The sequence below is a fragment of the Carya illinoinensis genome, chromosome 5 (genome assembly GCF_018687715.1).
Source record: "Carya illinoinensis cultivar Pawnee chromosome 5, C.illinoinensisPawnee_v1, whole genome shotgun sequence".
Taxonomy (NCBI): domain Eukaryota; kingdom Viridiplantae; phylum Streptophyta; class Magnoliopsida; order Fagales; family Juglandaceae; genus Carya; species Carya illinoinensis.
Window position 1 is genome coordinate 12,507,880 of NC_056756.1, and position 14,701 is coordinate 12,522,580.

General features: G+C 31.1%; 1 protein-coding gene and 1 long non-coding RNA gene across 3 annotated transcripts; both read right to left on the reverse strand.

The window, feature by feature from the left end:
- Positions 1 to 2,123: 2,123 nt before the first annotated feature.
- Positions 2,124 to 2,881, reverse strand: LOC122311876. The gene is made up of 2 exons (XR_006242897.1): positions 2,526 to 2,881; positions 2,124 to 2,302 (listed from the first exon to the last, which is right to left on the reverse strand). It is a non-coding gene; the product is annotated as an uncharacterized LOC122311876 (long non-coding RNA).
- Positions 2,882 to 5,603: 2,722 nt separating this feature from the next.
- On the reverse strand, positions 5,604 to 8,037 carry LOC122309323 (flavonoid 3',5'-methyltransferase-like). 2 transcript variants are annotated; one of them, XM_043122776.1, is made up of 5 exons: positions 7,877 to 8,037; positions 7,508 to 7,593; positions 7,269 to 7,413; positions 6,757 to 6,888; positions 5,604 to 6,225 (listed from the first exon to the last, which is right to left on the reverse strand). In XM_043122776.1, exons 1-5 carry the CDS (start codon positions 7,925 to 7,927, stop codon positions 5,929 to 5,931), a joined length of 711 nt encoding a protein of 236 aa, XP_042978710.1. In that variant the 5' UTR covers positions 7,928 to 8,037; the 3' UTR covers positions 5,604 to 5,928. The 2 variants fall into 2 exon arrangements, with proteins under 2 accessions (XP_042978710.1, XP_042978711.1); XM_043122777.1 differs by having other exon boundaries at positions 5,604 to 6,222; positions 7,877 to 8,036.
- Between the last annotated feature and the right edge of the window lie 6,664 nt (positions 8,038 to 14,701).

Sequence of the window (14,701 nt, forward strand, 5' to 3'; positions counted from 1 at the left end):
GATCTCTTTATTCCATGGGCTTGTAATTATTCATTTGTAAGGTCGCACAAAGATGAAACTTACGATCATTTAAGTACTACCGTTCAAACTTTTAATGACGGGCACATTTTTACAAGATGCTACCTAGCTATTAATTGGCTAGTGTTTCCAAACATAAAATTCACAGCAGATGTGTGCTTCCAAACATAAAATTCACAGCAGATTTGTTGCAAAATTCAAAGCAGATGTGTCTCCAACTGAACACCAAAGGTTTTAGATGGCACATCTCTTACAAAATATTCTAGGAAGCTCTTTTTCTCAAGACAAAAATAGACTCTTTTTGGACACCTAAATGAACTGAAACCAGGTCTTAATACAACCTGAGAACCAAAAACAATAGATCTAATTTTTGAAGCTGAGGCTCGCATAGACTTCCTAACATGTTCTGATCCAGGAATTGATGCAAGTTCTCAAAGGAAAAGCATGTACTTTGAAGCTGCACCCAATTTTCGTGTCTCTGCCCAAGGAGTTCCTGATGCTGCTCTTGTTAATTTCAACCAATACAAAAAAATTACTAGTTTACATGCAAGCCACTAAATAATGTCAAGACTACATTCAAGCCACTAAAAATACATTAAATCAACCAAAATTAGCGAGGGTGATCATTCAAGTTGTATATCAAATGCAACAGTATTTGCATTTTAGTCTTGTGGTGATGCTTTTCAAGATCACCCTCAAAGGAAATTTTGGATACCCTTTTGCATTGTTATTATATAGGTGAAGGTGTTATTTTGTAACAGGTTTAAAGTTTAGTACTTGGCGAAGTGGGTTGGTTCAACATCGATCAGCTTGTCACCTACCTATTGATTAGTGGGGGTATAAGATCATTATAAGGACATCCTAGCTGGGAGTAATGGCATGATGGATTCAATTTAATGGGTTTAAAGAAAACATGCGCTGGCCTTTGAGTTTGACTTCTATTAGCCTGAGTTTCTATGTCAAAATATGGTAGAATAAAAAAAAATATTAGAATGGAATTTCTCATAAAGGGTTAAAAAATATAGTTCATAAGGCTTCGAAATCTGGAAGGTGCCTTTGTTAAGCTGAAGGACATGAAAAGGCCGTTATAAATTAAAAAGAGATGTACACATGATACACATGATAATCATGGAGAAATAACTCACTGCATAAAATGGAAGTTTCTAAAAAGAGAATCTCAAGCAGAGAGATAAGTCCTATATAATGTGTTCTTCTGTAGCTTACTGTAATGTACCATTGTGTATTCAACATCATTGTATTCTCCCCATTAATATAGTGTGGCCAACTTATATATCTTATGCATTCTGACACTCATGACATAGTCAAAGCAATTGAGAAAATACCCTTGGGATTATTGGTTGAGAATTGCTACGTCTACACAGGTTTTTTTTACAAAAGTCAAGTTACATGCTAACTTCGCAATGACAATGCCAATCTTGGCTCAACAAAAAGTGAACTCAAAAATTCAATTCAGAACAAAACAGGCGGACGCATCTGCATGTAAAATCACTTCTATAGGATCCCTGTGTAGACCAAGCAATTCTCTTTGTTGTTATGTTCAAGTGTCCATGAAGCCAATAAACATCCCTGTAGTTCAAGTGCTAAATGGTAAGAGGTATTTTCAGGGTATTTTTTTTAATTCCCTACTTAGATGTAGACAAACTTAAGTTTAGGCAATCTACAGCTAAGCTTTAAGCGCCTTACTAGTTAACCTATCTGGTACCTAGCACAGTCCAAGCCCTCAATCCTGCAAATCAACATAAGACTTGAATCGGCTCAACGCATAAGTTCTTTCATCGTTGAACAAGAGGCCTAAGATCAGAGTCTGCCCACCTCAACAAAGAAAGAAATTTAAGGTAAGGAAAAAGACTAGGACCTTGTTTTTTAGTAATCGATTCAATAAACCTTCACTAGGCCCACCCAGAAAACAAACAGAATAGGTATTCGTATACTGGATGGTAAAAGAAAATCAAAAGGCCAAAAAGGTGCAAAACGCGAAGGGTGTTTTCACATAAACTGGGGAATCCACATAACCCAAAACGTGAAGGGGATGAGCAAAACCAAACGAAGTCACTGCAAAGACAGATGTCGAAAGCCCACGAGTATTGCAACAAAAAATAAGGCAGATATAAGATAGAGATAAAAAGAGATTTTTTACAACTTTAGAAATCGACAATAGCGCACGGAGCATAAAAGCTTAATAGATCAACAATGGCGACCGAAGAAATAACAGAACTTGAAGAAATAACAACAAAGTTATTACCTTTCATGTAATTTTCTTTCTCTGGCAAAGCAAAAAAGAAAAGAAAAGCATCAATGCGTTGACAATAAAGACAAAACCATTCATCTTTGTTTATTTGCTTGTATTTTGGGGCGTGGAATTTATTTATCTACTTGTATTCATCTCTGTTTATCTGCTTGTATTTTGGTGTGTGAAAATTTCATTTCAATGCAGTCATTTGTGAGATTTTAGCAGATCTTGCTACTGGATTCAGAGGATAATATACCTTCAATAGCCAAGGACCAGATGAACCAGTCGCTCTCTCCCTTGCAACAATGACCGTGACCAATAGCTCTCTCACCCACGACGATGGCCGCGACTCAGAGATGTGGACTATCCCATGACGGCGACCGCAACAACCTGACGAGGAGAAGAAGAAGTTCAACAGTGGCTCAAAGAAAATGGAAACCCACGCAAAAATGAAAACAATACCCATTTCATTTCATTTTAGTTCCCGCTTTCGTCTTCTTCTTTTTTTTTTAAAAAAAAAAGTTAGATGACATGGCATATGCCACATCAGCCGGAGACGCGGCAGGGGCGCAACCCCAGTGGTATATTGAAGAACTGATTGGAAAAACCTAATCCACAATCGCAAGCTCACTAACAGGGTTGAAATCGCTGTTCGATTCCTGGCAAATCAAATCGACTGGTATGGTTCAATATTGTTGAAGTATATGACTCATGATATAGTGAAAATAAGCAGATGCCGGAGCGAGCGGAGTGTAGCATGGCAGAGTATAAATACACATTATATAATCATAATTGGCTGATAGTAAATTTTACGCTGCTCAATCGCTCTATGTGGATGTAGGTAATCCCAGAGCCACGTTAAATTTCTGTGTCGATTTTTATTATTTTTCTCTTTTAATTATTTTGTATAATTCATTAGCAATTTCTGCACGTCTCAAAACAAATATTTTTAAACGGAAACCAATGTGTATTTGGTAGATTTGGATAATGAGATTAGAATTTTTTATTTTATATGAAATGTTAAACTATTATTTTTTAATAATAATATTATTTTAAAATTTAAAAAAATTGAATTATAATTTATTATATTTTATAAGAAATTTTGAAAAAGTTATAATAATGAGATGAAAATTTTGTGTTTTATCTCACTTACCAAACTTGCCCAGAAAATGCGTAATCCACCGATAATTTGTCCTAATAGTTTCTGTCGATTTGTTTTTGTTTTCACTTAATAGTTAAGGAAATGTTTTTCTAAAAAGTTTGTGAAATCTTTTATTTAAAAATGCTTGAGAAAAAAACACATAGAATATTAAAAAAAAAAAGGGGGCGGATTTTACTCTAGAATATATATATATATATATATATATATATATATATATATATATATTTTACTCTTTCCCTTGATTTTAATATGTTTCGATTTAGTTTGGTTCCCATGGAATTAACTAATTTCATTTTAGTCTAGGCCGTTAATATCCAAATGAAATACAAGAAAAAGCTATATATAGATTCCAAACAATAGACTCCAATTTAATTCTATAAAGCAGTAATTGGACATCTTAACATTCAAAGAAGTTTTGAAGATTTTAATTAATCTCATTTATACATCTACCCACCTAGCACTTATCAGGGTAGTTATATTTATCGTATCAGATTAATTTGATGTAGTAATTGAGAGTGATAAATTCTCATTTGGAAATGTCACAATCGTTGCAGTAGAGCATTAAAATAATAACTACTAGATTTTCTGAAGTTTATTTTGAAAAACAAAAATGGGTGCGCGTGATCTGTTTTTCATATGTATATTATATATATTTTATATATACTATAAAGAGAATGGAGATGGAGGACAACGAAAATGGAGGAGGGAGATGCGGGAGATTAGGATTCAAAAATCCATATTGGGTTTGGGGAAAGCTTCGGAGATGGAGGAGAATGGAGGCGGGAGATGGAGGAAGGGAATCAAGGGATGCGAGTGGGTCTTGTTCGTGCGAAACGCACCGTATCAATTTTCACGTAGATTGTTCGTGCGCAAAACCTATGCCAAGTCCCCTGCATCTATCATTTTTCTAATTATATATAGCATGAAGAGAAATGATAGACTGACTAGTTTATTATAAAAACTTATTTATAACTATGTAATAAAATAATATTATTTTAAATTTTATTTTGATTTGATGAGTTTAAATTTAATAAAAAAATATTATTATATTTAAAATTGTCTATAAATTATGAATAAGTTGTAAGCCTATCACTACTCGTTTAACTAATAATTGGCTATGCTAGCCGGCCAGGCAATTAATTAAGACTTAGCTAACAATATTAAGTTCATTAAGATTCTTGGTTTTCTCTGTGTTATTTTAATATCTGGTGCTTGCAACAAAACTTTTATGCTCTCTCATTTTTTTGTTTAGTTTCGAAAATGCATTTACATTTCCAGCATGTTATATGTGCATTAACCCGGAATGCTTATATCCACGATTTCTCATTATCTTTTTTATTTCTACAAAAGGAGGGCGTTCCCATAAGTTTAAATCAACCAGCTGTACCCCATGGGCCATCATTCTCTTTTATGCTACAGAAAGAGAACATAGCAATTAAAACTGCAAATCAACTTGTGCTTTGTTGAGAGTTTTGAGCTGGACAGACCTGGCATTTCATGACCTTTTCATTGTTTGGTTAAGTAGTAGAGGTGTAAATTGGTTGGTTCAGTCCGGTCGATGGACCAGAAAATCATTTTTTCATGACCGGATCAGACCGAACATCTATAGGAACTATACCAGACCGATCCGATTATTATTTTTATTTGTTTTATTTTTCTTTTTCTTTTTTTCAAATAAATTAAAAAAATTATTTAAATTACTATATTAAAATTAAATGAATTATTAATATAGATTATATAACTTACTCTTTAAAAAAATATTTTATATGTTTAATGAATTATTTAAAATTTTATATTGTTTATGGTGATATGTTAGATAAAAATTACATAATTAATTATACAATTATTATATAAAGTAATATCTATAAAATATAATTAAAAATTAAAAATATACATTTTCCTATTTGCTAGGTCCGGTTCAAGAAAACCCCACCCTGGGACTGGATTGAAAATCAAAAATTGGAAAATCCTTGGACTGAGACCGACCAGTTCCAAGATTGGTCTGGTTGGTTTCTTCAATCTAGACCGACTGGCTTTCACCCCTAATTTGCACTAATACGAATTAGACCTTATTAAAAGAAAGCTTACATATGGGTGTAGTTTGACCTAAAAACATTGATCTACTGTAAATTAAAAAACTATCATATGGCATGTCATATAGAGGCATGTTGGTTGTTAAAATATTTTGTTCATATTTCTTTTTGTAGAACAGATATTAATTTCTATGCATGAAATCTTGTCTCATATGGGAGCAGATCATGAGTAATTTGGTCTATGTTTACCTATAAACAGGAGCATGCAAGAACTATAAGATTATCGTGCTTAACCAATTGCATATATAATTGACCATGTGTTTTTTTTTGAAACTGACAATGTGTTTTAGAAAATACGATTAAAGTAGCAGCATTATTCTCTTCATACTTGAAAATTGAACCATATTTGCATGGTACAATCCGATTATTGAGCAACGAAAACTTAGAATTTGATGATGATTTCTCTAATAAAGACGCCTGCAGAGAGTAAGGCCATCACCGATCGAAATGAGAGATGCTTCGATACGAGGATCAACTGCTAGAAAGTTGTTAAACTCCACAATATGTTCTCTGTCTTTCCTCAAAAAGTCTTCCATCTCATCATCATCAGACAAGATCACTGTCCCAAACCATAAGGTATTATCGTACGCAATTACTCCACCGATCTTAACCAGTTTAAGAAGCGGCTCGTGATACTTGAGGTACCCGTCCTTGTTGGCATCCACAAATGCAAAATCAAAGCTCCCTTCGTCTTTGCCCTGCTTTTAGTTTTATTGCTATGAAGTTAACACAAGGACTAACCTAGGGGAGCATGAATCTAGGAACTGCATGGGGAAGAGATGTACGTGAGACGTTCGGACATGTAGATACATGAAGTCAAATGTAGTTGATGTTTGCACAAAAATTTTAAATAATAATAATAATTAAGAGGTTGTTGTGATGTTAGAAACTCAGATAAAGTACTATTTATGATGTTTGTTTATACTTGTTGGATATGAGCCTCACATTCTAACAACCAAGTTGTTTTCGGTGGTGAGTTAAAACTTTCTTGTAGTTTAGAGTACTGCAATGTGAAAAATATGATAGTTTATGGATGAAATCTTTGATTGCCTCTATCTAATGCCTAGGCTCCAACCTTTGGGCATTTGGATTAAAGTATTGTTGTGAGATCATTTATAAGGTGATTGAGATTTAATTATAGGAAGGACTTTAAATTGTCAATTATTCTAAAAGTTTAAATTGTATGCATGGAAGTCTACTTGAACTATCATCTTGTCATGCTAGAATCTTACGGTGGTAATTAGATCATTTAGAACCGATGAGGCGTCTGATTGGATGAAGTTAATCTTGTGCTCCACTCCAGCCTTCTGAATAAATGGCAATCCAACCTCATATGCTTTCCTGTTTGGATCAACAGCTACTATCTGCAGGAAAAAAAAAATGCAACTTTATGTTATCATGAGACATATCCAAAGCACAAATCAACTGTAATAATTCAACTAAATCTAAGAAAGGTTCACACTCTCTATGGTTTCCCCTAGAGCAGCTTGCCTCTCACTGCAAACCATAGTCAAACAACATCGAGAATAGAGACCAAGCCCCTGAATCCCTGATTCAGTTCTCTGTAACCTTGGGCTGTATTCATCTTGCTCAAAAAAGGAAAAAAAGAACCTCATATTTGGAGCCAACAAACCAACCTCGCTTGTACCATGGTCTTTTGGCAAGGATCATTGGGTTGAAAGTTGGTAGAAAAAAGAACGAGAGCCCCACAGGACTAGAAAAACATTTGACACTTAATTATTACCTTGCCATCAGCAGGTAGAGCTAGAGCAGTACTGAGAAGAGAATAACCAGTGAAGACTCCAATCTCTAATGTCTTCTTGGCGTTCATTATCTTAAGAAGCATCGAGAGGAATAGACCTTCATCGACAGGCACATTCATCAAACTCCTGCCACATATGAACACAACTCAAAGCTACAAACTATCATAAAGATGCAGATCAGAAAACTTAAATACATATATAAACGCCTAAAATAACCTACAGATATGAGTATCTCTTCGTCGTGGCCTCCCTTAGTTCCTTCAAATGCTCGGGCTCTCTGGGGTAAGCACTTGTTTCGAGAATGTACTGTAATAATATATACCAAATGCATTATATATCAATTTTCGGTTGCATTCCGGCCATGCATATGGTACTAAACAAAGATGAATAACATTTACACCTTAAGGATCTAAATCTTGCTTCTAAGATCGATACACCACCATAGGATATAATAACATTTACACCTGAATTTAGTAAATTCGACAACATAGAAAAGCAAGAAAACAAGGACAAAAAGTTTAATTTCTTTATAGCTAAAGCATTTCTCTTTAATTTATCATAATTGAACAAACGCAGAGGGAAAACTAACCTTTAGCAGGGCTTGGCTTTGGAGAATTGTCTTCGCTCTGCCGGCTGCCATTTCTAAAGAAGTTTTTCTGTACCCGCAGAATAAGAACGTAGTAGTTTCTATTTCTCCGCAACTATAACTATTATTTATAGCAACTCGAGATTAGATTCTTGAAGCTGCCACAGCTGTTTGAGGTGGACCATTGTCTATTCTTTCCGTACCCGTTCACACTTGACAAGTAAGGATTCTCCTTGAGGGGTTCGGCTTACCTTCCGCCCATCATTAACATGACATCTCTTCTTCTAATAACTAAGCTATGTATTCTTTTAACAGATTCAAATTCATAAGTTTTAAAACTCTATTTTTCAAGTATCTACCATAACTTTTCTGTATACCAACAACTTGAACAAATTATCTATGCCTGATTACAAATAAAATCACAAAAACCCCACCAGAAAGATTACCCCAAATAAGGAATATATGTGTGTGTATATATATATAATTCACTATTTTACGAGCATAATTATAAAAATATCAATATAAATATATTCATATTTTAAGAAAAAGTATTTTTACATGATATCTCTTGTTACTAGTATTAAAATTACATACTTAACATGTATCTTCTTTTTAAATATATGGCTATAGATAACCCCAAGGGGTTGGCCTAAGTGGTGAAGGCCTTGGTCTTGGGGTCTCATTCCCTTCAAGGTCCAAGTTTCAACACCTCATGGGTGTAAACAATCCTTTGGGGCCACACCCCCTGGTGAAAAGCCAGCGATTTAACCAGTTTCGTATAGGGAAACTTCCGAGGGTGCGGTACACGGAACCGGGATTTATTCTACATGGGTGGATCCAAAAGGTCCTGCCTTAGAGAGGTTTCCCAACATAAAAAAAAAATATATATATATATATATATATATATATATATGGCTATAGATTTGTACAGTTATCATCATTTTTATAATATAAATTAAATTCTTAATTTCTTTCATAGTACTGTCTCAAATTTACAATAAGTACGCGCTATTGTATTAATTGATTTGAATTCAAGTTGAGTAGTGATTGGCCAAACTTGGCTAGACTATTAAAAAATAAAAGGGGTAGTACTAGTGTGCCGCCAGCTTTGATGGCTAGGCGTGCCAATATTAGGACACATTTCTCTCTTTTTTTTTCTTTTTTTAAACTTTTTTACATTTTTAACATATTTAAATATTTTTAAAAAAATAAAAAAAATACACTAATACATTAAAAATTAATTTTCTAATTATTAAGCAAAAAAATTAAAAAAATAATTTAAATATATGAACGGTCAAAATTATAAAGTAAACTTAGAGGGACATATTAACATTTTTCAAAATAAAGTTTGAGCTCAATTAGCTCGAACTCAAATCAAGATTTTTTTTAATGTTTGAATTCAACTTGAATAAGATATTTTTATATTAAAACTCAACTTGAGATTGACCAAAAAATTAAGGCGAGCGGTGGACTCGACTCGTTTATCAATTTAAAAAAAAAAAATGAGTTTAATAAATTTAAAAATAATAATATAACATATTAGAATATTTTATTCGCATTATACATTTAGATACAGATTTATTATTGCAGTCACAATTTTTTACAAAATACAATTAAATGAAGACAATAGACTATATGATTATTTGGCTCTTGTACAACTCTAATAAATTATACTTATATAAAATATTAATATATTTATAATATTTTATAATTATGCTCATAAAATAGTCAATTATATATATATACACATATTATATATTCCTTATGGCAGATTCTTGAAAAATAGAATTTTAAAACTCATGAGTTTGAATCTTCACCGTACGTGTCAATACTTAGTTGTTAGAATAGGAGGTGTCTTGTCAATGATGCACCGGAGGCAAGCCGAACCCTCCTTTGAGATAATATTTTCCCCCAAAATTGATTTGGATGAAATTCCTTCACCTTAATCAATTGAATTATAATGTTTCCTTGAGTTAAAAACCCATGGTTTATTATAAGATTAATAGTCCCCCGTGCTTTTCTAATAAGAGTGGTATAGCTATTTTTAATGTCATTAATAAATTGAATAAATCTATTTAGAATATATATTTTTTACACACTCAACACATTGTTAACGTAGAAACTATCAATTATGTTCAAAATGATTAGTCAATTATATAATTAGAATTCTATTAGAATATTATAAAAAATAAGAATTTTTTATTTCTAAACAATGTGAGATTTCATATATCACGTATTCTTATCTTTATCATATGAAGTATCATAGATTATATAGTCTATAAATATTGCTCCTCCCAAAAATAAGAAAAAAAAAAGAAAAAAAAAGAGAGAATGTATTTTTCATAGTTTGGGCGCCCCTTTAAAATTTCTTGTTCCGCCCTTTCTTTTATGCTCTATAAATGTTGTGATGCTCATACTTTCCGATCTCTCTCAAACTCTAGAGGAATAATAGTGTATCCTGTTTCACTTAAAAATCACAAATACAAGCACTTTAGATAAAAAAAAAAAAAAAAAAAAAAAAAAAAAAAAAAAAAAAAAAATTGTTCTAAACATTAGGATTGTCGTTGTTTTCTATCTCTCTTTTCTCTCAAGTCTTGCCTCTAGTAAAAATTAGATTAGAGGGGTTGGAGCTTCGGCTCCTCTCTCCCTCCTCCTATTGTTTAAATCAAACAATGTTATATAGTGATTTTTTTTCCAATTTTTTGTTGTATTTTTCATCCAAAATGTGGCGAAATGCCGATCTTCTGTTCTCAGAGTCCAACGACCACCACATGCCCCATTGCAAGTTTTCCAATGCTGCCAATCCTTATGACGAGTGAAGAATTTCGTCAAACGGAGTAGCATATAAGTTACATGCATGGATTAAAGTGTGTGTGAGTTCCACGCACCGCCATATGGGAAGCTCTTACCACCACCATGCGCTTCATTTTTGGAACTAAGGCCCTCGGTTTCTTCAGACCAAACCATCAGTTACACTTCTAGGATGACGCATGTCTCTCACGCGTCACCACACTCTATTTACTTTTGTATTTTTTTCTTGCAAGGCTGAGAATGCTGATCGATTTATAGTTTTTCAAATTGTAATTTGTCATTTTCACATCTATCTTTTTTATTTTTTTGTTATTTATTTTTGTTTAGGTAAGAAAAAAGAAAAATAAATAGTTTCTTAAACATTTTGTCCATAAAGTGAAAGTCATCTCCTCTCTCTAGAGCGTGAGGTTTGAAAGCCTTTTACTCATCTGGAGGGTGGGGGATGAAATCTTTGCTTTTACGCAGAATGTTGTCTCTCATATGGTTATCTATAAAGAGTTATAAAAATTAAGACTATATCAATTATAGAGGAATTTGTGTATTGGAGAGCTCTAATTGTGAGTAGTTGACTTACAATTATATCATGTCACATATGTAATTCATTTTCGTGAATGAATAAAGTCTATTTTTTAAAAAAAGTACTCCAAATATACTCTCGAAAATGAGTACCAATGAAAAGAATAGATAATAGCGTAAGATAAATTTTACAAGAAATTATACATTATATATCTCTACTTAATTAATATATGATTTGTTATTTTTGTTTTCTATTTAAATATTTACATATGTATATGTTTAAGTATAATGACAAAAATAATAAATAACTTATTAGTTAAATGAAAGTACGTGAAGACTTTCTTTTAGCATTTTTCCGAACCGTAATTAATCTCCAGTAAAATAATGATAGCCTTCCAACTTGTTGACAATCAGTTTAGAATTTAGGTAATAAAAAATTCAAGAAATTAATAAAAGGTTGATGTAAAAAATATTATAATTTTGTAAAATAATTCTATTGTGTTAGTTGTAGACTGGTTGGAAGGGTATTATTGTTTATATGCATATGTAAAACCACATATTTTGAAAATCGATTTTATCAAAAAATTCTCATATTTAATTATGCATATTTGAACGAAAATAATTAATTTTTTTTTCCTAAAATTAATTTTTTATTTTTTTATATTTTGCAATTAGCACTCATTATAAATTTCATCATTTAACTTGTGCTAAAAAACACTAAATTTTCACTGTTGAGAGAGAGAGTGAGTGAGAGAGAGTGGGAGGAGAGAGAAGAAATTAATAAAATAGGATTTTGGGAGTATACATTACATTTGCAAAGATACAAAATTATTGTTCATAATTATCCATAAATTTACATATACATAATCCAATATAGTCAATTTAATAGTTTAGTTATGTAAATATGTGTTTGTATATGCATATAGAGAAACCAATACCAATGTTAGAAAGCACAATTATTAACAATTTACTATAGAGTAGTGTTACACCTACTAAAGATGTAGTTTGAGGATGGGTCCTGATAGAGCCATTTGACATTTTTTTATTTTATTTTTTCATTCATTTTTTATATATCCTTACATATTTTTTTTTTTTAAAAATGACAACATCATTTAAAAACATTTCATTAATCACTAAATATAATATATATATATATCAAACCCATATCGGACCCATTTGTCGGAAGAGAATTGCTACTCTTCCATATGGAAGATCCTAACAGAATCTCGATTGAATTTTTTTTAACTTAATAATTAAATAACTATTTTTTATTAATGTTTTGAATTTTTTAAAAATATATTTAAAAATATAAAAGGAAAAAAAAAATGTATCAGATCCTCATCAGGATTCTTCATACGTGGTTGTAGAGCCACTCAACCTAAAGAAAAGGAAAATATTTGTGTGCCATCTCCCCAGGTCTCTCAAAGTGATTGCTGGTTATAAAAAAAGTTTTTTAATTTTTTTATTTAATAATTAAGAAAGTAATTTTAAGTATATTGATAATTTTTTTTTAAATATTTAAATATATTAAAAGAATCTGAAAAGAAGAAAAAAAAAAAAGTGATACGGTCAAATGAGCAATGCATTTTGAGCGATAGAGTAAGACCGCTCTAAAGAAAAACACACACAATCGGTATACTTTATCGGTCGAAATAGAAAGAAATCACTTCGAAATTAGATCGGGAAGCCTTTATCTTGTTATCAAAGGAGATTCCTTTTAACCTAACCCTATATATAGAGTACAAGAATTCATCTTCTGGATTGTTCTATCCATCTACCAGTGGCGTAATTTTTTATGATTTAAAAATATGATATTAATTTCATCTTATGTTGACCTCCTTTTTAAAAAATTATCTTGACCTTTTTTTATAAAATTATTTTGATTTTATAGATTAATTATTTATAAGTTTAATTTAAAAAAATTTAATCCGATTTAAAAATAAAATAAATAAAGTATATCTCACATCTAATAACGTGATGACACATTTTTACTATCAATAAAAATAAAAATAAAAGGAAGTCGGATGATTTGCTTTTCTCCTTTGCCCGTTGCCGCCTACAATTCTACATTTTCTAAGTTTCTACCTAAAAGAAAATTCTCGTCCTTACCGTATGCTAAAATGTCAAAAATGGCAGCTTTTGATTATGGGCGCAATTATGTGTTGTGTTGAAACAAATTTTTGATGAGGCTGCAGCTCTTCTACAAGCTACAATAATAGTAACATTGTAATAGCCTACCTACCCACATACATAATTCCGCCAATGCATACACGATTTGACTTTTCTCTATTTTTTTTGTTCCTTTTTCTCCGATTTTTCTCTTCTTCCATAAATATAATTGTATTGAATCTATGAATGCAGTCTTTCATGAGTAATTGAATTCATATATATCTAACTTTATTACGTTATAATTTTAAAATTTAAATTCATGAATTATATCTAAATTAAAAAGTATCAATTCATTTTTTAAAAGAAAAGAAGTTGATATATTAGAAAATTCTTATAAAATTCTTAGAATTAAACATAAGGAAAATCATGATCTTAAATTTTCAATTTTGAAGTCTCAAGATATTCATTTTACATAATCAATACTTGATTCTAAAGAGATTGATATATATTCTCTATAACGAGATCCATGATTACGTCCTCTTATGTGGGACTATCTAGTCAATTAACATAATGAAATAAGAATAGCTTATTTGAAAATGAATCCATATTAAATACATGTATTAAAATATCTATTTTCTAATTCTGAAGAGACATTTTGTATTTATTTTGTTTTATATACTTGTATGAGTGTTTTTATGTTATATCAATGATATATTGTTATTGATATATTATATACTTTTTGAATACATAAGTTGTATTAAATGTATTTTATTTCTATTTTAGATTTTACTATCAAATTGTTCTATGCCGCAGAAAAAATTGTATAAAAATAAAACAAAAAATATTTTGTTACACTTTTACCTTTCCCCCCCCCCCCCCAAACCAAAAAAAACCAAATTACTATTCCACCACTGCCCATCATCTTATAAATAGGATTGCAAATGAACCAGTCTGTTCGATAACCCACTCGGTACTTACTTAGTTAAATTTGAATCAAACTCGACTCGTGAAAAAAAAGTTCATTCGTTAAAATAGATACCCACTCGATTTGTAAATAACACATATCCAATAAAATTTGACTCAACTCGGTTAAGGCTCGTTTAGGCTCGCTCGTTTAAGCTCAAGTCGACTCGTTAGCTCGACTCAATTAAATCTCATTCATATATTGATAAATATATACATACACCTATGTATGTATATATGTATTATCTAAGAATACAAACATACCATTTTTATAATTAAATATATAATATGTATTCTAATTACTTATGTCTATATAGTAAATATACTTCATAGGTATATTTTATAATTTGTATAATAATTAGTTGATAAAATTTAATAATTTCATATACTAGTAGGTGAAAACCATATATGAAATAGATATATGCTATT

Bases quoted from the DNA above. Each gene is read 5' to 3' on its own strand.
- LOC122309323 (XM_043122776.1), bottom strand. From the start codon at position 7,927: ATGGCAGCCGGCAGAGCGAAGACAATTCTCCAAAGCCAAGCCCTGCTA. The intron at 7,594-7,876 runs GTTAGTTTTCCC...ATATTATTACAG, and splicing joins AAAGCCAAGCCCTGCTAAAG to TACATTCTCGAAACAAGTGC. The intron at 6,889-7,268 runs GTAATAATTAAG...TTTTTCCTGCAG, and splicing joins CTCTACCTGCTGATGGCAAG to ATAGTAGCTGTTGATCCAAA.